General features: G+C 41.1%; 1 protein-coding gene across 2 annotated transcripts in view; it reads right to left on the minus strand.

Annotated features, from left to right (window-relative positions):
* Window positions 1-5,035: 5,035 nt before the first annotated feature.
* Window positions 5,036-24,995, minus strand: part of nfatc1 (nuclear factor of activated T cells 1) — a 51,546-nt gene continuing 31,586 nt past the window's right edge. The window contains exons 9-10 of one of the 2 annotated variants that reach the window (XM_086280394.1): window positions 22,641-23,258; window positions 5,036-8,080 (exon numbers count right to left, since the gene is read on the minus strand). In XM_086280394.1, the coding sequence (XP_086136520.1) occupies window positions 8,025-8,080; window positions 22,641-23,258 (674 nt within the window). In that variant the 3' untranslated portion in view covers window positions 5,036-8,024. Of the gene's footprint in view, window positions 8,081-22,476; window positions 23,259-24,995 lie in introns of those variants that run through there. The other variant, XM_086280393.1, reaches the window with a different exon arrangement.

Raw genomic sequence — 24,995 nt, forward strand, 5'->3', positions numbered from 1 at the left:
AGATAGATAGATAGATAGATAGATAGATAGATAGATAGATAGATAGATAGATAGATAGATAGATAGATAGATAGATAGATAGATAGATAGATAGATAGATAGATAGATAGATAGATAGATAGATAGATAGATAGATAGATAGATAGATAGATAGATAGATAGATCGATCTTAATTAATCCCTCAGGTAGGTTTCTCTGGGAAACAGCCTCTCTAACAATGTCTCCAAAGTCAAACTGAGTCGTCCCTCTGAAATAATTATTAATCTTTTCCATTCTGCTTAAACCAAACCATAGCAGGTCTCACGACCATCTTTTAAACCTCTTTCACTCTTGAAAGTTTCCTCTTTCATCTCTAAAACTCATTTCCACCCACTCCACGCTGCCTGCACTCCCATCCTCATCCATCTGGTCCCCATTGCTTCGGATGGTTGACCTCAGGTATTTAAATGTATCTACTTTACGTTATTTGGAGTTGTGGTTGCTCGTTTTCCTTTTGTTTGCTTTGTTCATTTGTCTCTTTTAATTCTATTTTTTTTTATACTTTTTCAACATGTTCAAAATAAAGATTCAATTAATCAAAACTTTCACTATTTCTGCTCCTTGCATCTTTGCTGTTATACCCATCACCCTCCCTCTATCTAAATGCCCTTAACTTGAGTTTAAATGACAAGAATGGACTGATAGACAGTCATCTGCTTTCATTTCTCTCTTTAAGCAGAGGCGCAGCTTCCTTTGGGTTGACAGGTAAAACAATGGATGTCCAAGACTAGCAATAGACACTAATGTTATACACAGAGGTATTACTGAACAACTATATGCAGGTTGGTGATACATGAACATTTGCAATATGATTACTGGAATATAACATGACAAGTTGATGAATGTGGTAGCCCGGATGGTTAGGAAGGCTCTTTTCTTGGCAGGATGCAGCTCATCTTTTTCTGGTGCTGATTTCATCAGTGTTATCAAGATGTTTCTGTTGTAGTAGATCATCATTGTGCAACTGAATAACACCAGAAAACGTGGGATAGCTCCTAATACCTTAGCTGTCTGAGAGGGGATATTAATTAGATTACTTGTCAAAACAGTAACTGCAGTAAGGAGCCACACTGTCAGAGCACACATCTCCCTGAATTTGTATTTATTCAGCAGATGGTAAGATGTGGGGTAAACCACAGCAATATATCTCTCCATGCATATAAAAACCAAACTTGATGCGCCTCCTGTTTGTGCGTAGGTAAGCAAAACCTTGAGCAGTATTATCTGGTACTGTGGTAGCAAAAACAGGTAAATTAAATGAACAAAGGATGTAAAATAATGCACAGTGTGGAAGATAGCTAAATTACAGTTGAGGATATCTATAGCCTTCTTGGATGTGAAGATGATCCACAGCAGTTTCCCTACCACTGCTTCCCCGATGATAAAAGTAAAGATGTCAATCACTGAGAGCATCACTATGTGAGTTGGTGCAAAAAGACATTGCTCAGCTTTGCTGGAGTTGAATGTGGCATTGCTGGATAAATTCTCCATCTTACCAGACTGTAGTTGAAAACAGAGAGAAGAAAAATCAGTGAAAAGCTGCCAATAGAGGTTTAAAGATTCAAATGTTTTACATATCCACTCACCAAACACTATTAGGTACACTATGTATTTGAAACCTCCTCCCTCTTCTCCTTACCTTTAGCACTGCCTTAATTATTATAACAATTATTACAATAAGGCATTTTTGCCCAGAGAACTGCCGCTCATTGGATATCTTTTCATTTTCAAACTATTCTCTGTAAATTCCAGAAATGTTCATGGGGAAAGACCAGCAGACCAGCGTGTCTGGCACCAGCAACTATGCATCATTCAGAGTCATTTAAATCACCTTTCTTCTCAACTTCAGCAGATGGTCTTGATCATTCTACAAGCCTAAATGTATTGAGATGCTGGCATGTGATTGGCTGACTAGATATCAGCGTCAACGAACAGTTAAACAGGTGTACCTAATAAAGAGACCAATAAGTCTATATGTTGTAATATAAATGCTAGGGTATTATATAAATACAGAAATGCCTACTGTATAATAAAATGTGTTTTAATCATTTACATTTTTATATTTTTTGATACAGTTTCAACTTAGTTGTCCTACCAGGAAATAAAAAAAACATATGCAACTTTATTTATTGATTTTGATCTTCAAAAAGATTTTTTTTAAAAAGAGAAGAGAATCTTTACTGTACTAACGGAGTTTTCAAAACACAAGCATTTTTGAGAATCAGTTGTAACATTGTGACCTTAAAAATCTGTGTATTATTAACTTTTTCTTTAAAAATAAGGCTTAAATAAGAAGACGACAACAGACATGACATGAAATGACATTTATGAATATAATCAGACAACAAAAAACACTGAAACTCAAAGTCTGTGCTTACCAGGTGTGTAAAGCTGCTGCTTGAAGGCCAACAAAAATGACAGACTTTACAGCGCACACAGTACAAATGACACCTGATTTCCCTAAAAGGCGACAACTGGGTTAAAGGCAGGCAAGCAAAACACGTCCTGATTTTCCTACTGGCAAAGTGTGAAGGATGTTCGTGACGGTACTGGCTGTGACATTCTCAAACATAAAGGAAAAACAAATGTAAAGAAACCAGCAGCTGAGCGCTGAGATTTATTGTGTTAGGCAAAGCAGAAATCCCACAGACCACAAGGTGTCAGTGTGGACCATAACTGAGAAAGAAATCCTGCACGCTGCACTGAAAGCACTATCAGGAGCACACAGGTTATCACACAAGACTCAGAACAGTACTTTTATTTTTCTTTCTGAATATACATTTTATGTTGCTGCATCACAAATGTTTCTGCTTTTGGAAATGAATGGTTATGTTATGTTATTTATTTATTTTTAGCTCCAATCAAACAATGAAGAGCAGATACTGGTTAACACTGGACGAGTCAGGAGTTAATGGTTGCAGGATTGATTTCTGCTTTCACGCAAGAGCTCTGATAATCCCAAGAACACTTAGTTGTTGTAAAAAGTATCAATATTTTTTCTGGTTATATCATGTCACTTTATATTAATGATGTTTCTCTGTTAGTGTGATAAATGTAGCCTATATGAGAGATGTAGCCACTGTGATTTTAACATCGCTGTTTCCATATCAGATTTTTAGAGTCAGACGAAATCATGCTTGGATGGTTGTTCTAGTATTTTATGTCCCCATTACTTTGCAGGTATCTGTTAATGTGCATCGCTAACCGAGCTTACTAAAGTTAGGGGGTAATTTCCCGTATATAATGTACATAGCATGCTAGTGAACATGTCATGGTCACTTTTGGATCAAGAAAATGAAGATAAATGAAGATACATCAGCTATAAACTTAAAGTTCAGACTTCAAAATGGACAAAGTGATGACTTCACAGTGCCAGCATCCACCTTTTTATACAGTCAATGGTCAGATTTCTCAAACTTAAGCCGAAGGAGAAAGGAGCTTTTCTCTTTATTTTCACCTTGACCTTTATAGTCCTTATAACCTTCCTAACACTGATGAATACATCTGTTGGCAAGAAATGCCACCGCAATAATGGCTAAACAGCTATGAACCAGTACATCGATGATGCAGACATTAATCTGGAACATTTTCCTTGTAAAATAACAAAAAAGGTCCTCAGTCATACGTTGGCTTCCTAAACTGGCACTCTCAAAACTTAAGAAGTCAACGTCTAAATGTTAACTCACTGAGGGCTAGAATCATCCAGGCTTCCACCCCACACTGCAAACACAACCGCCGAATTTTGGATTCAGTATGTAAAATAAACACTGCATTTGGTTGTTAGAACTAAAATAAATACAATAAAAAATACTGCGAGTTGGCAAAAGTACTCGTTTGAATCACGAACACCCCAATTTATATATAAGTGTGTGTTTATCACGAACGCGTAAAATAAACACACTGACAACTATAGTAAGACTCAGTATAAAGAACTTATAAACACTGTCACTCACTGTTTCACTGCTTAAATTTAATTCTGACTTAGGAAAAAACACACATGCAATGTATCAAGGTTTGAGAAGTTTTTTTTTTAACAGATATTTTTACTGAGAATTTTTCTTTAGCGTTCATATTTTACTTTTACCGTAATAAAAGGCACCCTTTGCCCTCCATTCATTTCAATTCATTCATAACATATTTAAATGAATACACTCTTGGAACCTGATTTGTATATGATGTGTAACATGGAACATGACTGACATGACCTAGTTACCTTCAACAACAACATTTGACCCAGTGCTTAAAGCAAATATCAGCTGAGGTTGATCTTTATGCACAAACTGAGGTGAAGTGGAGCCTAACATGATCGTCTCACAATTTAGAGGATGTTTCAGAGCAAGGAAACTCAGATTACAGCCCCTCCCATGTAGATAACTCTGAGCCAGCAAGCGAGACATTTATCCTGAAGGCTTTTGTGACTCCTTGCATGCAAAAAGCGACACCACCTTTTTACAGCAGCTTCAGCGGCACCGGTAAAAGGATCACAGCGTGGGTCTGGCCTTAATCAAGAAGTCACAAAAGAAGCCAACATAAGAGGACAGGAAAGGTGGAGATGCAACTTCTGCTCTGCAAAAATAAAACAAAATGAGGAACAAATGTGGGAAACACATGCAGTACTTCAAGGTTTCCTACCACTGCTATGAATCCACAGATTGACAACTGAAGTCGAGTTAGAATTGACAATTATAAATGACAGTTATGAAAATTTTTTTTTTTAAAAAAGATATAGCAGCGAGGGCAGCATTTAATGGTTGTAATGATTATACACAGTTATCTAATGAATCCCAACAGCTGGCTGTTATGTTTTCATATCTTTGGTAAAAGAGGAGAGGATATTGTGTGCTGTGAAAGCTAAAATAACACACTCTCTGTGCTCTTTGAAACATTGAGGATTAATAATAAATGTATTTATGCCAGATATTATAAATTCTGAACAGATCTGTAGTTCAAAGTTCAGTATAACAAACTTATTACGAGGGAACCTTTGGTCCATTACCTTTACCATATTACCAGTATGTAAACTAATGATTTCTTTTAGTCTTTTTTCTAACCTAAGGCGATGAGACAAATTGCCGCCTTTGTTGTGACAACACACATAATGTACATATAAAACTGCTGATTTCATTCCTACAGTAAAACTGAGACAACGCAGATCAAAGAGATGAAGGCTTATTTATTGACAAGTACACAAAATATGACAAAGGAGAGTTATGACTTACTGACAAAGAGTAACCTTCTCCTCTGAAACATTTCAGTATGGCTTCTCTCATGCTCTTCAGTTACACAGATTAAGACTCATAAATACATATAAAACTGGGAACAAGTGTGCGAGCGCTGACAAATTAGCAGGTAAACCACAGTATGCAGTATGTAACCGTCTAAAACAAGCTGTATGATAAACGTGAATAAACGTTGAGCTCATGCTAAGAGAATAAATATGAAAATACAAAAACAAAAATGTGTGTATATTCGTATTGCTGTTCACCGCTGCAAAGTAATCTTTGGATTAGAGATATGACGGTGAATGTTTACATTCTCTCAGAGATTAATGCTACCTGCATGTTGCATAGCTTCCAGGGAGTAATAAAAGTCAAGCTTCATCAAAACTGAGATGATTTTTTTTTAAAAGTCGAACCAGTATTACTGCAGCTAACATTTTATTTGTTACTTTTCAAGTCTGTATGTATTCTTTTTTATTAAAAATGACTAAAAAAAGGTGTAAAAAGCAGTTAACGGCTGGGTTGGAGGAAATGACTTGTCAACTTAATGCAGTGGCTGAGCCAGACAAGTTTATGGGGTGGCCAGGCAGAAACAGATGACTATTTATTTTTCCAGCTTAGCATTTTTTTTGTGTCACTTATCATTTGCTTATGCAGGCATGTAGTAGCACATTATGAGGGCTCATTTAACACTCAGTTACAATTAGAAAGTCTTATGCTGCTAAATTGAAGCTAAAGTTCATAAGATAATTACAATTTCAACTGATGGATGAGCTGTTAAAATGGTCATGGTGTTTACAAAAAAAGTTCTGCTAGAAAAATAGAGGTTACTAAATGTAACTCCAGTTCTGTGATTATTTGCATCCCTCTTAAACAAGCTGAGAGCCATTCAAAGAGAAGTATTCCACTTCCTATTAATGCTATTGCACAAAAACTGGTTCGCAGCCGGGCTTGCAACAGATAGTCATCAATGATTAGGATTCAGTGGATGGCTAAGATAATTATTTATACAAGCATGCTAGACAAAACCCCCATTTCTACTTTGCTTTTTGCTGATACAGTACCGATAATGGATGAAAGTATTGGGACACAGCTCTCAATCGTTCAGGTGTTTTCAGTCTCATTGCCACAGGTGTATGAAATTAAGCACCTAGCCATGCAGTCTTTGCAAACATTTGTGAATGAATGTGTTGTTCTAAAGAGCTCACTGAATTTGAGTGTGGTACTGTAAGGGGATGCCACTCTTACAAACAAGTCAGTTGCTTTCTTCCCTCCACAATCAACTATAAGTTGTATTACTGCAAAGCGGAGGTGTGTCAGACCACGTCAAGCTACAGAGCAGGTTTGCTGTGCATTCTGGGTACAAGTCGCCAATGCATAACTGCAGAGCTCCAAACCTCCTCTCACATTAACAGCACAAAAACTGTGTACCAGGAGTTTCGTGGTGTGGGTTTTAATGGCTGAGCAGCTCCTGTAAGTGTAATGTGTAGGTGGTCCAGTGCTTTTGTTCATAAGCTGTATGCCCAAATTGAAATAAAATAACACACTCGCTTTTTGGTTTTTCTGAAAGGAAACCAATTTTGCCCAAAACACTAGCCATTTGCTAGTTGTCTGTTAAGGATGTAAGTCAGGACGCCGCTGCTGCCCACTTCATGGCTGAAATCAATACAGCAGTTGCCATAATGTGTCAAATTGTGCTGACACACAGAAAGGTATTTAACTACAACATACAAATTGAACTACATCTATAGTCTGTCAGGAAAAACCTTTACCCTGCAAACTTTCACTTTTGGGATACGGCTTCAGTTCATCCAGGACTATCGCTAGTGCCATTTTTTTTTTGTTTATAGTTTTTCGAAGTCCTGGTTGGCTTCACCTTTGGCTGTCCTTGGCTCCACCCCTGCATTAATGAAACATTGACAGGAACTGCCACTAGTTTAGTGGATAAGTGCTTGTTGTTGGTTCTCTGCAAGAAAATTATGTCTGAACAGTATGATGATGGGGAAAAATCCAACTTTCCATTTCCAAAATGAAAGGCTGAACTCCAGACAGACATCACAGTATAACAGACAACATAGTTTGCTGACTACATGCAAGTTACGCTGCATGTACTCTATCTTCTTGCATTCGCCATAATCCCTTAATTGTCACTTTTGCCCACAGTATCCACTGTTCAGGAAAATGTAAGTTAAGTTGCCCCTAAAATATATTTAATTTGAAATTTTGAGGTTGAATATGTGAAGCCAAGGCCATGTCTTTTTGCTTCCAGTCAAAAAGGCACTTGTCTTTTAAATGGTTTCTCTGTAAAGCCAGATATGCAAACTGGAGCACTACACATCCAAATTTATATACAAATGACACAACTCATGGGCACCGACTCATTTACAAACCGCAGCCATACAAACAAAACCCCCAAAACAACAAAAAAACCCAAAGAAAACAACAACAACAAAGCAAATCTTGGTCCTCTAAAAGCACACTTTCTTGTAAAGGCTGGAAATGGCAGGTTTGGTTGCTACATACTTAACTTACATGTCAGTCATGTAATCTATACCTTGGATAGGTTCTATGTAACGTTATTATATATGAAAAACAAGGCACACGTTGGACCCTGATCATCTGGACAATACATTTAGAATTGTTCTCCTTGCGTTTCCTTTTGCTGCTTCCTGCATGCCTTAGTCCAAACATGTGGAGCATAATGTCAAATTCATTTGGTGCTTCCCTTTTTAAAAAAAAATTCCTGTCACTTGTGGTGACGGGAAACTACGCGTGGCTGTGGACGGAGATGCTCGACAAGTCGTTCCTGATGATCTCGTTTACTGCAAAAGGAAAAGAGAGAAAAGGATGATCAGGATTTCAGGTTTCCTCCAAAATACCTAAAAAGGCCCGTTCTAAGTCTCTTTTTCACTTCTTATTCAGTCCAAGCTTGAAACATTGATGCAATGTTTTTTTTTGGTCACTTTTCAGTTCTTTTCGCAGTTTTGTCTCGGAGTGTTTTCATCAAAGTGGGCAGTGTGTCACCTTTATGCACACAGTGTTAATTTGGCAGGGTTACTGCTCCTGAAGGGAATTATTCTGAACCTGAACCTAACAAAGAGGCTATAGTGCATTGATATAACCAAATAAAAACCAAGAAAAACAGTTGGTGCAGTAAAGTTCAGCACAAAAATGTCAACTGATAAACATTCATGATAAAACCTGATAAAGTCTTTAAAACACACGGATTAATTCTTGGCTCATTTTTATTATTACTTTTGAATTTCTAATGTTCATTTAATTCTTGCAGCAAGTTTGCATAAGATGAGCCTGAAATAGTTTCAGCAATCACACAAAAACAAACACTGACATTTTATAACATCTAACACACACAGAGTTTTCATTCATCTCAATTCAAATTTATTTATATAGTGCCAAATCACACCAACAGCTTCCTAAAGGTGCTGCAACGTAAGAAGCTACGCAGTAACGGAGAAAACCCCCTACAATCAGACAATCTCCTTTAAGTAGCACTAGGAGACGCCTCCCAGGCTCAAAGGGGCACCTCCCCGAGCCTGGGTCTGCAGGAGGTTTCTTTCTGTTAGGAAGAAAATAAAGAGCATAGGGAGACAGGAAAAACACATGCAGCAGTGACATATAAACACCTGGGGAGGGAAAGGAGGAGGAGGCGAGAGAAGAAGAAATGCTCAGTACATCACAGAGTATAACATGAAGCTCCCCAGCTGTCTGAGCCTATAGGAGCAAAGCTTCCAGCTCTATCTGTAAGCTTTATGAAAAAAATGAAGGTTTTAATAAAGTTTTTGTTTTTTAAAGGCTTGGTCTAACTTTGCCTGTTCGCTGTTGGGTTCATCAAATACATGCATTTTTAAAAATGATGCCCTTATAAGGATAACTAGAGAGCCCAGAAAAAGTAAATGTGCTTAGTAAAACTTTGCTTTTCTCATTGCACAAGGCTATTATACACTTGTTAGTACATCTATAAGGTGCTATTTCTGCCAGTGTGAGCAAAACTCCTCTGAGCCACACAGAACCTGTTATTTCCTCTGAGTCAGTCTGATAGAATCACTTTACACTGGAGGTCCCCAGGCATTTTTTATCAGGAGAGATGATGCAACATCCTGCTGCCTCCAGGTGCACTTGTTTATCTCTTTTTATCAGCTGTGTACAGATGGTGTGCCGTGTTCAAAGAGCAGCTACACAGTCTGACTGACTGTAGCTGCTACACAAGAAAAACCTATACGTACATATGAATGCACCGACATCAGTCATTTTTGGTTACTATAATTGATTGTGTTGTTTTTCGTCTGTCTTGATTTTTACTGTTCTTTAAACTGTGAATGTAAACACATTTATTACTTGGAAGTCAGTTTCTCCCTCATTAGTCTGCTGTTTACGGTTTAACCCAGTATCTAGGTTAAGCCCACGTCCGCTCCCCTTTCATAATGATGAGAAATGTGAGAGGGGAAGGGGAAGACCCCTGGATCTGGCCTGAAGAAACCAAGCCAGAGGGCTGAGAGAGGAATTCCCTCTGTCTGGCTGGTCAGAGCAGCAGCCTCCCCCCCCCCCCAACGCACACACACAATGGAAGATGTTTTTTTTTCCTTCTTAAAACCATCTATTTTCATTGCAGGCAACAGAGCAGCTCTTTCCTCAGTGACCCAGCACTGGCACGGACACTTCCTACCAGAAATACCCCACACTTCCTATCGCAAAAATATAATGGGTTGCATGTGTTGCTCAATGTCAGCATACACACATACCCACCAAAAAGGAATCAGTGTGCGTGGGAGGCTGTCATGGTGAAAAACAAAATAATAAAAGTGTGTCATAATCACCTAAATGTGTGGATGCAAAACCTTCGTACCAAAACGCCCAAATCATCTAGATTCTCACCGAAGCTGTTTACAATTACAGAGAGATACGTTACGCTCGTCTAGACATGAAGTAAATGTGCTTGGCTCGCTGACGGACTGCGATTAATAAAGGAACAATGAGATCTGTTTGGCATGTTTGATATCTACAGTACAGCAGCGGTAACTCCTGCTCGTAGCACAGAAACACATGGACACACTGAAGCTATTATGCAAATATGAGGCTGAGATTCACAGCAATGTGTCCTCATAAGAAACAAAGTCGGTGAAAGGCAAGGAGGCAAGGCAGCAGGTGCTTTAAATCACTTCCTGTCGACAAGCTTCCCCGGCATTATTAAAATGTAAAATTAGAGGTAAAATCTTCGCATTTCCTCTTCTTCTAGGTCAAAGGTATTTGATCTAATCTTTCACTTTTGTACCAAAATCATCTTGCAGACATTAAACAGAAGGCTGCAAAGGAACCTTTTAGGTTTTAGCTGCATGCTGATGAACGGGGCTGAAATGATTTGCCAGTTAATGAATTAGCGGATCCATAAAAATGAAAATACACACACTTTATTAAGAACATCTGTTCTGCTGCTCATTAACACAAATAACTAATCAGCCAGTCAAACAGAAACTCAACTCAGTGCATTTAGGCATGTGGTCAGGATGACGTGCTGAAGTTCAAATAATAAATCAAGGCATTTTTCTTCACTCAGAATATTGCTGACTACAACTTTTCAAATTTAAGGATTTTCTACTTATCCTTGAAAATTGAACCATTTGTCAGACCTGCTTGGCATCGTGAAAATTATGACTGCGGCAGCAACAATTTAAATCAACGACATAGCCGAACATTGCGCAATAACAGCAGCACAGTTTTGGTGCTTAAACAACGTTGACAAGTTGATCACCTCAGCAAATGTAGGAAAAAGACTGGAAAATAAACCTACAGCTAATCATCGGCTACTTTTATTCGTGCTTCATTTGAAATTCGTTGCAAAGCCTCTAATGATTCATCAGTGCAAACCGGCAGTGACTTCTTGTGCAGTGGACTCCATCTTGCAGCTGAGGTCATGAAATCGTCTTGAAGGAGGCTTGACTTGGCTGCACGCAATCTAAACTCTCCAGAATTTAGCTTCAGGTTCTGTTGTTGTAACAGTAGAATCAGAACGGTCTGTTCTTGTGTGCATATGGTAAGGCAAGATGCTTTTGGCGTGCGTCACCAGGACAGCGTACTGCCACCACTCATGCGAATGTGAGACCGGTGTTACCAGAAGACATACTTGAACCTGAAGAAATAAACTCCCAAACCCTCATCTCCACCCTCCTACAGTCTGTCGCTCCACCGCCATGTGTGCTCTCCTGGCCCGACTGAACCGACTGACCTCCTCTCCTCTATTTGATCTGGCTTTGACCTTCTGTGCATCTGGAGGTGGAAGGATATAACAGCCGAGTTCAGGGCTCAGGGGCACGTTATTACACCGACTTCTCAACGCGCGCGTCGAGCCAGGCCGCCGGCTGTAAATTTAGGACATCAAGACATCGTCAGGCCTCCACATCATGTCATCACCTGTCCGGTAACTATCCAAATCATGGATGAATTATGCCGTGCAGATGTTTTTCTTACGCATCATCATGCGCCACATCTGGCTCAATGGCTTTCACATGAGACTGAAACAGTAAAAAAGACATAATTCAGTTTATTCTGATATGAAACAAAGGGCAGGCAGGCAGTAAAAATTTATCTTTTGCCTCAGTGAGGCCACGGCATGTACTGTTTATGTGCCTGTTACCATGGCCTACTTTTCGTTGTGGTGTCACATTTGATGTGGAGGGTCTAATTGAAAGAAAAAATAAAGTCAATCTATCGATCTCTAAGTGTGTTTACAACAAAGCTCTAAAAATAGGCCCAGCACTAGTGTGACATCTGTGTCATGTGGGTCACATTGATTTGCTTAAGAGAGCTGAGCGACAGAGACGCTTCAAACAAGTCCACAAACACACAGAGACGCATGGTAACATCTGCCCTTATTTTATTTCACAAAAGGAAATAAATATGTGGTTTTGATCAAAACTTTGAGGGAACTAAATTTGTTTTTACGCCATAATCTGGAAAGGGAGGTTGCTAAACAAGATTTTCGTGGAAGAATCAAAGAAATTGAATTGAAGCATTATAGTGGTTAATATATTTGATATGTTGGTCTATTAAAGATAGCCTGTAGCAGTATAGGCATATACTCATCAGTGCATTGACTGTGGGTTATTTGCAGCAGAGTAAGTTAACAACGGGGCAGACAGGGTTACCGAGTGAAACTCACGGCAGCTTGTGAAATAAGTTTTCTCGGGTGGAAAAGGCCAATTTTCTGCTCTGCATTGAAAGGAGGATTTCAAGTTAGGGATTTCTTTGTAAGGTGGGGGACACAAACTGATGGTTTGGTCACCTTTACTATTGTTCGTCCCTCACCTATGGACTTAAACTGTGAATAGTGTACGACTAGAAACCAGGAGTGATTAAGGAGCAGCTGAAATGAGTGACTAATTCATTCATTCATTCACGAGGGGTTGTTCTCTAACAGAGTATGTTGAGGTGGTTCAAGAATCTGATTAGAATGAATCTTGGATGCCTTCTAGGTGAGATGTTTTGAGATTCTCCAACTAGGAGACAAGCCCAAGACAAATCCAGGACACGATGGACGGATTATGTCTGCCAACTGACTTTGAAAGGCCTCGATTTTCCCTGTAGCAGCTGAAGGAGGAGCTATGGGGAGGAGCGTCTGGGTCCTAACAAATGCCAAAACATGCTCTGACTAACTGACAACAGCAGGCCCGGCTCGAGTGTCTAAAAAGAATATCAGCTGACATATTGATGGATCATTTTTGGGTTCCAAAAATCAATATAGGCACTAGCATCAGCCACAACTTGGAGTATTGGGCAGGCTCTAAAATAAACACGAGCTCTGTTCAGTAGCTGCCTTGAGGCTTTCAGTCTTATCACATGTTCATTATCAGCAGATGCTGCTTTGGTTCAGTCGTCACTGAATTACTCAAGTTTTCATTTTTCAAATTTTCACATGACAACAACCTAATCTTTTGATTAAGATCAGGAGTTTATTTTAAATAATAAATACTTTTACCGGCATGTTCATGCATCTAACTCTAACCCAAACTCAAAGATAATCATCAATATGAATATGATTTAACGGAAGATACTGAGGCAATTTTTATCAAGCGTTACATCTGCTGTAGAGCGTGGATGTTGGGGTTTGATATGAAGTAATCCAGGAACTGGTTTCCTCTCCCATGGTGGCTGACAGCAGCTGGATCGGACTGATATAGCCCGGCTCTCCAACCAGGAAACCCCAAGGAACTCCCAAACAATTAGCAGGACAGCGCTGTTTGCCTCATTAAAGGCTGGAAGCTGCCAACACGAACCAGCCTGTAATAATACAAGGCTACAGACGAGGCGATCCGGCAGCGAGATATCCAGCAGCCTCGCTGAACGAAGGGAATACGTCAGCTTGGAGAGTTGCGCTGATACAATGAGAAAAAAAAAGTTGGGGGGCAGAAAACACCACGAACCCTCCCCCAGTTTACTGCCACGTCAAATCCAGGCCACAAGCCACAAGATGTTCTTGGCCCACATTATGAGGCTCCTACTGGGTTACTGCAAGTCAGTCCCACAGAGCGGTTCTTTAGTTCACCACAGATTCAGCCAAGTTTTTCTTTTAAACTCAGGTATTATTTAAAAATGTCTGAACAATAGATTACTGGAAACTTTTTATGTCTAAATAAAATAGAATTACAGAAAGGGAGAGGAAACCGTGATCTTGTATTTATATCCTTTGTCAAATTTTGGTTGTCGACATTTTCGCCAAATGTTGTTAGTTCAAATGTGGAATCGTCTTTAGCCATGCCAGCAGCAGCCTCGGAGGACGCCAGAGCCGCTCTGTCGGTCTGTCCAGACTGAAATATCTCAAGAGCTCTTGGACAGATCGCCTGTAGATTTCTTGCAGGCAGTTATGGCCCTCGTAGGAAGAGTCTAACAGACTCCGGCGATGGCCTGACTTTTTATCTACTGTCACCGTGAGGTTGATATTTTTGTTTTTTAGTGAAAATGTCTCAGGAAGGAGGAGATTGATGCTATCGAGGTGAATTTTAATAACATGGTGATCTCTCACCATGTTCTCTGATGACTCTGCAATAGTCGGCCTCATCACTGATGGGGACGACAAGGAGTACAGAGGTCTGACCCAAACTGTATATAGTATTTTATTTTATTCTATTCTGTACAGTTGTGTACTGTATTTATTCTTATTGTATTCTAATTTTTGCCTCATAACTTTTGCACTGTCCACTTCCTGCTGTGACAAAACAAATTTCCCACGTGTGGGACTAATAAAGGTTATCTTATCTTATCTTATCTTATCCAGCAAAGTCACAAAGATTCGTTTTTCTGGTATCTAAATCCAAGTATCTGTAAAACCAATAACATTCCTCTAAACCTCAGCTGCACTTTGCATTTAGTGCCGATCAATAAATGTTAGTTTGTCTCTGCACACGAGACAGAAAAAAGGTTGGATTCATCTTTCAGTATAACTTAGGCAAAGGAGAGAAAAAGCAATTACAGCAGCAAATAGACTGCATTCATACAGTGCTTTAACCTAAAAGCTCATCAAAAGGACACATATGTAAATCCAGTGTCTTTTACACTGTAGCTTCAATGCTTCTTCTGTCACACACACTGATTCCCAGCAACTTTTTAGACCGTAAAGACCGCCTCTTCAATTATAACTGCCCTACCAGTCTCTACATCTATTTTCACTCGTCTCCATCACCTCAGGCAGGTATTCAGTGCATAGAATCACCTGGTAATCTAATAAACTGTTTCTGGACTGCAGAAGGACACCAGGGCACTCACTCCACACGACGAGGAAAGGTGCAGTTTTGCAGGCGACAGTATTAACCGCTGCACCAAACTTTACATAATTAAGATAAATCTTTACCCTGGGACTTTTCCACTGCATTACAGCATATTTTGTGTGTGCTTTTTATTGAGTTTAATGATGCACCAGTAAATGAGCAATGAGTAACACATGGCAGATGTGAATATTGGTGAATAGAGCACAAACAAATAAAAAGAAAGCTAACAATTCCTTCTAAACATAATAAAATTTGTAAAACTGCCTTTTACTGTATAAAATCTGAGTGATTTAACAGAGTCAGGTATGACTCACAGATTTATTCCAAAATATTTTTCCTCTGATAGCCTAAATCTCTGGTCATCAATTGTACATTTCTGACATCTAACAAGCCACAACACGCCATAAAAAGCATTTCATAATGCGCTGGCTCACATCGGGCTCAAATGCTTTGCTCGTGTTACCTCACCACTGACAAAAGTGTTGGACACACTACTGTGCAGTATAACGTATGGCTTTCGCCACCTCATCCAGACTCATTCTGAGCTAAAGGGAAGCATGCAAACCTCTCCAGTCAGCAAGTTTTATAGCAGTGTGGCAGACCTCCATCTCCCTCAGCAGCACCCTGCAGCCTATACTGTACCTTTGGCTCCAGACTACGCGAGTCAGACTTTCCACGAACAGATATGTTTGTGGCCTCTCGGGGGACGGTGTGAAAAAATGCGCAGCAGAGGGGGGTCCTGATGAATATTAGAGGCTGTGCAAACACGGATAACAAGACGAAAACAGTACCAGTGGAAGAGGGAGACGAAAACCACCTGTGCCACTTTCAGTTAAAAATGAAGCATAGTGTGGCTGTTTAACAGGATAAGTGTTTAAATTTCTGTGAAATTAAATCAAATTGAGCAAAGACTACTCATTACATACTAAAAAAAATAAAATCTACCCGCGATCATATTTCAGAAAGGACTCTGTATGAGCAAAAAAGCCTCAGATACGGATGTCTGTGGTATAACAAGCACGCTCGACATCACACCTGAGCGAGGCCGTAAAGCTGTATCAAACCATGCCAAAGGTTTAATGAAGTGAGAAGCCACAATAACGAAGGAATGTTTAGCAAAATTTCCCTCAATTTGCCAGCGAAAACACGTCTAACAAGGATACCCTTCAGGAATATCCATTATGACTGTGATGGCGTAGTTAAATACTTTGATTTCATTAACTACACCTGGCTGGAACGTTAGAACCTGAAAAAAAGCACATTAACAAATCAAATCTGGAGCTCCAGCCTGCCAAATATTACCGCAGACGGGGTAAAGAAGTGATAATGTATTTATCCAGACTGTTCGGAGGAAGTGGCATGAGAACAGTCTGAGTGCCGCAATCTGAGGCCCAACAACAGCATCTCACTCTCCATCATCACAAAGCTCGGCCAGACGATTCAGCGGGGGCTCTGGTGATGGATCAAAGCTGCGCTGCGCCGTCTGCTGATAGCTGCTGGTTAGTGTTTCTTCATCTACTGAACTCTTTCCGCTGTGGACCTTACACACAGCCACAAACTGGGGTTTTTTTCTGCCCCGAGGAAGATCACTTATCCAATTTATTTCCAATCACCACAATGCAGCGCACAAAGCCCCCAAAACCTCAGTGGTGAGCGCAGAGGGCCAGAGCAGTGAGATCACAGAGTTAGTGCTACTAAAATCCTGCCTTCTGTGACATAAATAAAGGGCGATGCAAAAAGGGCATTTATTTTTTCAGTGAGGTTTGAGCCGAATCGTCTTATTCTGTGTTTAAAGTCAATTATATCAAATTCTAGACCACCAGAGCTTAGGCAGCGAAGAAAGAAATACTTTAAAGCATTGCAACAGCAGTGATAAACATCTTGGCACACCGTCTCGTCACTCCCACTACCATCTACTGCCTCAGCAGGCTGTAACTGACACAAGCTGTAACAGTGCGGAAGTACTGCCCAAAGTGAGAATTTAAATATTTCTTTCATAATTTCGACGCTGATACGTGGATCTGAAATTTGGATTTCTTTTATTTTTTGTAGACATATAAGCAGGATGTTTTGTAGTGGACATAAAAACTTATTACACTTCAGTTTTGTACTGATTACCCAAAGAAAAATAGCTGGGTTTGGCTAAATGTATCTGTGGGGCCATTGGTGGATGTTTTTTGGGCTGTACTGAGGATTGACAAAGTGCAGTTTTACACCACGTGAGGGGACCTTGAGAAGAAGCCAGTGCATGTCAGTGATTGCATGCAGTAGCACGCTGCTGCAGTGGACAGCTCTACTGCCTTTCTGTGTTGACTATACATGCTGTCTGTGTGGCTGTATGGATTTCCTCTGGGGTAGACGTGTCCTGTGATGGACTAACACCCTGTCTGGGGTGTACCCTATGACAGCTGTGATTGACTCAAACACCCCTGCCACCATAAGTTGGCTAATCGGTTAAGTAAATGAATGTAAGAATGTCACTCTGAATATACTCCCAGATAAGTGGGGACTTCCAGTTCAGTGCAGTTCAGAGCACATTGCAAAATTAAGCTCGTGTAACAGAAACGTGGTTATAAAGGCCACGTGCCGAAAAGGCTTAAGTGCATTTTTACTGTGATGTGAACTGATAATAGAAGATTTTTGTCCTGATGTTGTCTGTTGCAAAGCTCTTTGGCTGAGAAATAAGGGATTAAAGGAATTCAAGCAACTCAGAGGCTAACAGAGACGTTCTTGTAAGTCAGCTGTGTGTAGACCATCAAATGCAGATTTGGCTTAAACAGAGATCAATATAGTTAATTGTGAAGAGGAAGAAGCATAAAAAAAATCCATCACAGATTAAAAAAAGCACTAACAATGGCTGCTGTTGATCATTGTCATTATTTTTAACACTGTTTCACTTCGCTACAAAAATGTTCTTTGTCTCGTATGACTTCTACCTTCTCTGCAGCTAAGCTAAGGCCCCAGTCACGCTAGAGGAAAAACAGGTCAGCAAAATGAAAAATAATACAAATAAACAAATAAACATCAATAAAATAAAATGCTTCCAATCATGTGGGACTGATTGGAAATAGCTGCACTGACAAACTGATCAGATGCGTGCAGCATCCTTGTCCTCTGGTTGACCAATTGTTTTGTCACAAGGCGATTGCATGCAAGGTTGTGTGGAAGGAGGCAACCCGTCTCTCTCAGAATCAGAATCAGAATGGGGTTTATTGCCAAATGTTGAGCAGGTTTACAACATTAGGAAATTGCTGCGGTGCTTCAGTGCAAACATGCTGTCATAAATAGCACTTAAATAGACATGGAAAAAAATAAAAGTAGGGATAAGAATTAAAAGTGCTACGTGGAAAGATATGTGCATGAGATATACATGAGATATATACATGAGAATAAGAATTATGAGTGCTACGTAGAAAGATATATACATGAGTGCAGGTGGTGATCAGTGCCAAACATAGAATGATGCAGTGACACAGCGTAGGGTCATGTGTTAGTGGTGGGTACAGTCATATGGTTATTGTTCATGTGTCCAACAGCAGAGGGGAAGAAACTGTTCTTATGGCGAGAGGTTCTGGTGCGAATGGACCGGAGCCTCCTGCCTGAGGGGAGCAGGTCAAACAGACTGTGTCCAGGGTGAGAAGGGTCAGCTGAGATCCGAGCTGCACGCCGCAATGTCCTGGAGGTGTACAGGTCCTGCAAAGATGGGAGTCTGCAGCCAATCACCTTCTCAGCAGAGCGCACAACACGCTGCAGTCTCTGTTTGTCCCTGATAGTGGCTCCAGCGTACCACACGGTGATGGAGGAGGTGAGGATGGACTCGATGATTGCGGTGTAGAATTGCATCATCGTCCGTGTTGGCAGGTTGAATTTCTTCAGCTGCCTCAGGAAGTACATCCTCTGCTGGGCTTTCTTGATGACGGAGGTGATGGTGGGCTCCCACTTCAGGTCCTGGGTGATGGTGGTACCCAGGAAGCGGAATGAGTCCACAGAGGTGATGGGGGTGTCAGTCAGGATGATGGGGGGGAGTGGGGCTGTGTGCTTCCTGAAGTCCACAATAATCTCCACTGTCTTCTGGGCGTTCAGCACCAGGTTGTTGTGGCTGCACCAGGACACCAGACGTTCAACCTCCCTCCTGTAGGCAGACTCGTCCCCGTCCGAGATGAGTCCAATAACGGTGGTGTCATCTGCAAACTTGATTAGCTTGACAGACTGGTGGGTGGAGGTGCAGCAGTTGGTGTACAGGGAGAAGAGCAGAGGAGAAAGAACACAGCCCTGAGGGGAGCCGGTGCTGATGGTCCGGGAGTCCGAGACATTCTTTCCCAGCCTCACATGCTGCTTCCTGTCCGTCAGGAAGTCAGTGATCCACCGGCAGATGGGATCAGGCACATTCATCTGGGAAAGCTTGTCTCGGAGATGGTCTGGAAGGATGGTGTTGAAGGCAGAGCTGAAGTCCACAAACAGGATCCTGGCGTAGGTTCCTGGGGAGTCCAGATGCTGCAGGATGAAGTGTAGGGCCATGTTGATGGCGTCGTCTACAGACCTGTTGGCTCTATATGCAAACTGCAGGGGGTCCAGGAGGGGGGCCGTGAGGGTCCTGAGATGGGAGAGAACTAGGCGCTCAAAAGACTTCATGACCACAGATGTCAGAGCCACGGGTCTGTAGTCATTTAGTCCAGTGATCCTAGGTTTCTTGGGGACAGGGATTATGGTGGAGGACTTGAAGCAAGCAGGCACATGACATGCCTGCAGTGAGGAGTTGAAAATGCCAGAAAACACTGGGGCCAGCTCGTTTGCACAGCTCTCTGACTCATTCCGACTGCAATCAAATGCAGGCAAAGGTCTGCAATTAATCGCCATCAACTCTATAAATGGCAGACAAAATGCCAACTCACTGACTCAGTCGGAGTCAATCTGCGGCTGTGAGAAGCTGCTCTGCTCAGTCATTTATTTCTCCAAGTGAGGACACAGAGTAAGGAATCACACAAGCCTAAGTTACTGAGGTTTGTGGTGGAAAATTTACTGTAAATTGTGCTAAATTTAACACTGAAAAGAAGGCTTTATTTTGCCCCCGATATGTGTGTGAGAGTTACCGGTGGTTATTTATTTGGAATAAAAGACAGAGATGTTATCAGAACAAGTACGTAATTGGCACGGCTGGATGGTTCAAAGTTGTGGGCGCAGCTCCAAAACTCTTTACTCAGTGCTGACTCGGAGTGTTTAGAGCCGAGGCACACGTATTCCTGCTCTGCAGTAATGCTGGGATTTTACTGAAATAGAGCAGAACTGAGCTGAACTTAACGGAGCATTGGAAGGAGGCAGGAACAAGGATACATCTGGTTTTCCTTTTTATACTGAACAGAGGAGGTTTCCACACTGAGACCCGCACACACAGCAGCGTTCGTGTTTCTTTATCTTACTTTACTTGATAGGTGGTATTACAAATGTCAGAAAGAACTCAGTTATTAATTGATCTGTTAGAATATTGTCAGAATGTTACAGTGTGCTAAGTTCGTTAAATTAATATTAATATTCCCAATCTCACAGTTTCCTCTTCAAAAACTCAAAGTTAAAAGCTGAATGAAACCTCCTATCTACTGCCCCTTAACCTAAACATTTAATTTGAAATAATGTCAAAATGCAACAGCACAAAATGCTGCCAGTTTACGAAATATTACACTGAGAAAATTCCTCAGAAACCAGTTTGCTTTGATGAGGGATTTGTTTCTGTTTACCCTGTACAGGAAAGGAGGCATCTTGTTCTATTTACTGAAATCAGCAGCAGACTTTCTGACTTTTAGACCTAACAAATATGTGAAAATCACTCGTAACATGTAACGTGTTTTAAGTTGCTCTAAATGTGAGTGATGCGGCAGTGAGGTTAGGGTTGAGCTTTTCATTCAAGGGTGTGGCTGCTCCTCTCCATCGGCCAGTGACAGGAGCGACAGTAGCAGATGCATAACCAGCAAATGTATGCGTAACATATTAAAGCTTTGTAATAAAGCACCTTATCTCTGGATAAATCCCACGCTCCACCTGAGTCTCAGTTCTCAGGACCTCACATGGCCGCCAACAATTTCTAACAGAAGATTTCACCCTTATATCATAAACATTCATTCTTCAGCCTCACTCTTGTCAGAGAGAGAAACATGAGTAAAACCTGCGCTTACAGCGAGTACAACATTCACTCCCTGAGCTTCTGGTAGAGTGCTGGTCATTAATGAAATTTACTTACAGCATCTGTTTGTTTACAAGTTTATAAATGTGCCTCATTTGGATCAGGCCCAAGTTGTTACTGAGAGTCATGCCTGATGTGTGGATTCTGCTCAGTCTGCAACAAATGTTTCTGGCAAAACTTCACCTACTTCCAAGATGCATGGAGAAGACAAAGATCTGATGACATGAAGACTCCACGACACTTAAAGTATTAGGGAACAGCTTTATTAAGCTGTTCCCTAATACGGTGGAGTGTGTCGGTGGAGTCTTCACATCATCAGATTCTGCTCAGCCCACTGTTGTTGAGTCCACCTCGGCAGTGTTGCAACAGATTTGAGATTTACCACAGTTAACTGTAAACAGATTGCATGTAAGTGCCAACTTGACCCTGTTAATTAAAAAACTGATTGAAGCAGACTGTCACCGCCTTATTGCCAATTTATCCCCATTTTATCGCTGTTCTGATACACCAATGCTGCTTTGAAGAGTGAAACTGACTGGGAGTCATCACAGACCAGTTCCCCATCCCTGACCACTTCAAGCAGGGCCATTACAAGTTGATTGCACATGGTCACTATAATTTTGATCGCGTTGCGGTTTCAACCACTGTTTTTGCTAGTGCGACTGTAGCTTAAGCTACCGGTAATAGAATAAAAGCAAAGCTAAACGAGTACACACACACACACATGTTGCTGGTTGTGCCACATATTTTTGACTGCATGCATCTTAGGCATGTAGATCTGAGTCTGAAAAGCTCTAATTAACACACAGAGACTACCAGTCATTTTTTGAAACACATTCTGGATCTTGGGTGTAGCGCTACACTATAAGTTTTATTACTGAAGCTCAAATGTTTTATTTCAACAACCTATAAGACAAAGAAGGTGTAGTCAGTGCACTTTAGATGTGCTTGGAGGATTTTGTGCTTCCAGGTTTCCATGCTAGTAGTTTCCCACACTTCCCCTCTCCTTACTATGATAAAACCCTAAATCCTCCACTTGCTATGACTTTGTATTTACCAAAGACAAATGAGATCAATCTTATCTCTTAAGTCTCAGCAACAAAGCAAACAAACATTTTCCACAAATGTTTAACTGTTCTTTTAAATGACTATGAGTCAGAGGATTTCCACACAAAAAAAAGAGGAAAAAACTTCTAAGTTGTGATTTGATGGCCAAAAATTTCCTGGCAAAAGTGATAAGTGAGTCATATGATAATCAAAAATGCTATCAGTGCCTGGAGATATAGTACGGTCGTTTTGTGCTGGAGGGTAATAAAAACCATATTGTTTCATCAATTAGGGGGCTCGATGAGGATTTCGCTCTATAATTTTTTCCATGCAGTGGATTAGAAGTATTTAAATTCTGTCTTGTAAAAGTAAAAAAAGTCTCACCATCATCAAGGTACATCTGGTCCAGCTCTTGTGGTTCTTGTTTGATGCTGACAGCCAGTGGCGAGGGACTGCCATCCTCCTGCAGGGAAGAGCGAGCCCTCTCTGGCACTTTGGGGTGCTGCTGAGCGGCTGGGCTTGTGCTGCCGCTCATCGGCTGCGCTGGTGTCATGCAGTGGGTTGGAGAAAAGGGGGCGTCAGTCGGGCTGGAGGCCTGCGAGGTTGGGGAGGAGGAGCAGCTGCTGGGCGAGTAGAGGTTGGGTGGCTGGTAGCGCCCGGGAGTCTCCTGAATGATAGAGACGTGCGGGATCGGGGACTGCGAGCCCGGCTGTTGGACGGCCGGGCTCGCAGGGAGGCATTTTGAGAAGGGTGAGGGTGGGAGATCGTGCTGTTTAGGGCTGGTGCTCGGAGGTGAGGAGGAGGAGGGCTTGGCTGCAAGTTTCTGCTGGCTGGCTGAATAAGGCCCGCCAACAACACATGGCCTGAGGTCAGAGGTCATCATCGGGGCCATGACTTGTGAGGGGTAATATGGCTTTGGGAGTAAGGACAAGCCAGGGCCATGTTGGGTGCACATCAGAGGAGCATCATAGTCATCGCGAGGCTCCGTCTTTATTGTTGGAACTGAAGGAAAACAGAAGGAAAAGCTAAATGAGTAAACACATATTCCAACCATCCTGCAAGTGTGAGTGAGCGAGTGAGTTAGTGAGTGGGTTTGTGGCTAGGATACACACTGCCAAACAAACACTCTCATCAATGAGTCTCTGTGTTAGGGCCTGAGCTCCCCCACCCAACAGAAAACATTCACAAAAGTAGAAAAAAGAAGTAAAAAAAGGGATGAGTCATCAACACGAGAAAAATCTGGCTGCTTCTATAATAAAAGCCCTGTTTTCTTTGGATCCTGTTCTGGTGCTAATATCCACTACAGTACATGTGCGATATGATATATGTTGCAGCAGCAGCAGCAGCTTCGTGCTCAGCAGGGTTCAGTAATTTCAAAGAAAATTACTGCCTCCTCACCGAGACAAAGCAAGAGTTTAACTGAACGCAAACACGTGAAATTGGGTCTTTGGGGTGTCGGAGGATTGCGGAGGACCAACGCTGAGTTCAAATGAGCCACGTCTTGTTTTCAGTCGCTGTCATCTTGGCCATCCGTCCAGATTTCACAGCGAAACATATTGGACACAAAGTTTCAAAATGCGGGCCATCAATCAGCTGCAGCCAATGACACCACATCAATCTTATATAACAAGCATTTCAGTGCGGTTACAAGCACACGACAGCACAGCTTTGACCCTGAACTGCATCACTGCATCATCAAACTGGATCTATTTCTTCTACTTTTTTTCTGCCGAGCATATTTTAGATCATAATATGAAGCATGTGCTTGAAATAGAAGCTGAAATACTTAATAACCCATGCTTTATTCTTCTTGTTCTTGTCACGCTTGTTTGATTTGCCGACTGTCTACTGATTTTATGTAATTCTGCATCTTTCTCGGGGATGTCTCTTTAAAAAGATATTTTTAATCTTAGAGGGAGTTCCCGAGCTAAATAAAAAGGCTAATTAGATTAAAAGGAGTGAAACTAGGACGTGTCATGCATGGTGAAGCCTCGCCTGTCAACAACTGTAAAAGAGGAACTGCAATGAGATAGTTACACAAACCGCACGACTAAAATAGCAAACGCACCCCTATTTTGGGTCTGTTTGGAGGAAGTGTGTCTGCCTGCTTGTGGAGGGTAGATGCATGCATGTGCAAAGAAGGGTGCAGAAGAAGTGCAAATAGTTTGTTTTGCCAGAAAAGAGAGCCTGCCCTTGGGTTTCCGGAGTGAGAAGATCAACCATGTGTACTACGTGTCCCAAAATAAATCTGTTGTTTTTGTGTGAGCTGTTGAAACACCTGCTGTTGATGAAAAAAAGAGAAAAAGGTACAGATGTGATTTCTTCAAAACAGAAGCAAAGAACCTGAGGCGTAAATCAGAGCGGAACAAAACGATTTACAGATTTCTTTAATTGATTATTTCGCTTAAACGCATCAAATTTAGAAATGTGATTGAAAAAAAAAAATCACGCGCATTTTGAATTTGACGTCAGCAATGCATTTAAAAATGTTGGAGGACGACAAAAGACTGGAAAAGGGTTGTAATGCTAAAAAAAGCTCTACACAGCCCACAACATGTTAGCGATGTGTAAAAACTGCTTTTCAAAATATAGATACTGTGAAAGACTACATGAGAATAAGCTTTTCAATCTAAACCTTTCATCATCTGCGTTCATACTAACATCAAATGATCCAAAGAATCTGTAGAAAACTCCAGATTTCAGTCAAAGACGATGCTGAAAACAACGCCAAATAGTGAA

This window comes from Aulonocara sp. 'chitande type north' Nkhata Bay, linkage group LG22 (genome assembly GCF_057382095.1).
Source record: "Aulonocara sp. 'chitande type north' Nkhata Bay isolate Kocher_YH1m ecotype deep benthic linkage group LG22, A_spYH_male_GT1.1, whole genome shotgun sequence".
In the NCBI taxonomy this organism is placed as follows: domain Eukaryota; kingdom Metazoa; phylum Chordata; class Actinopteri; order Cichliformes; family Cichlidae; genus Aulonocara; species Aulonocara sp. 'chitande type north' Nkhata Bay.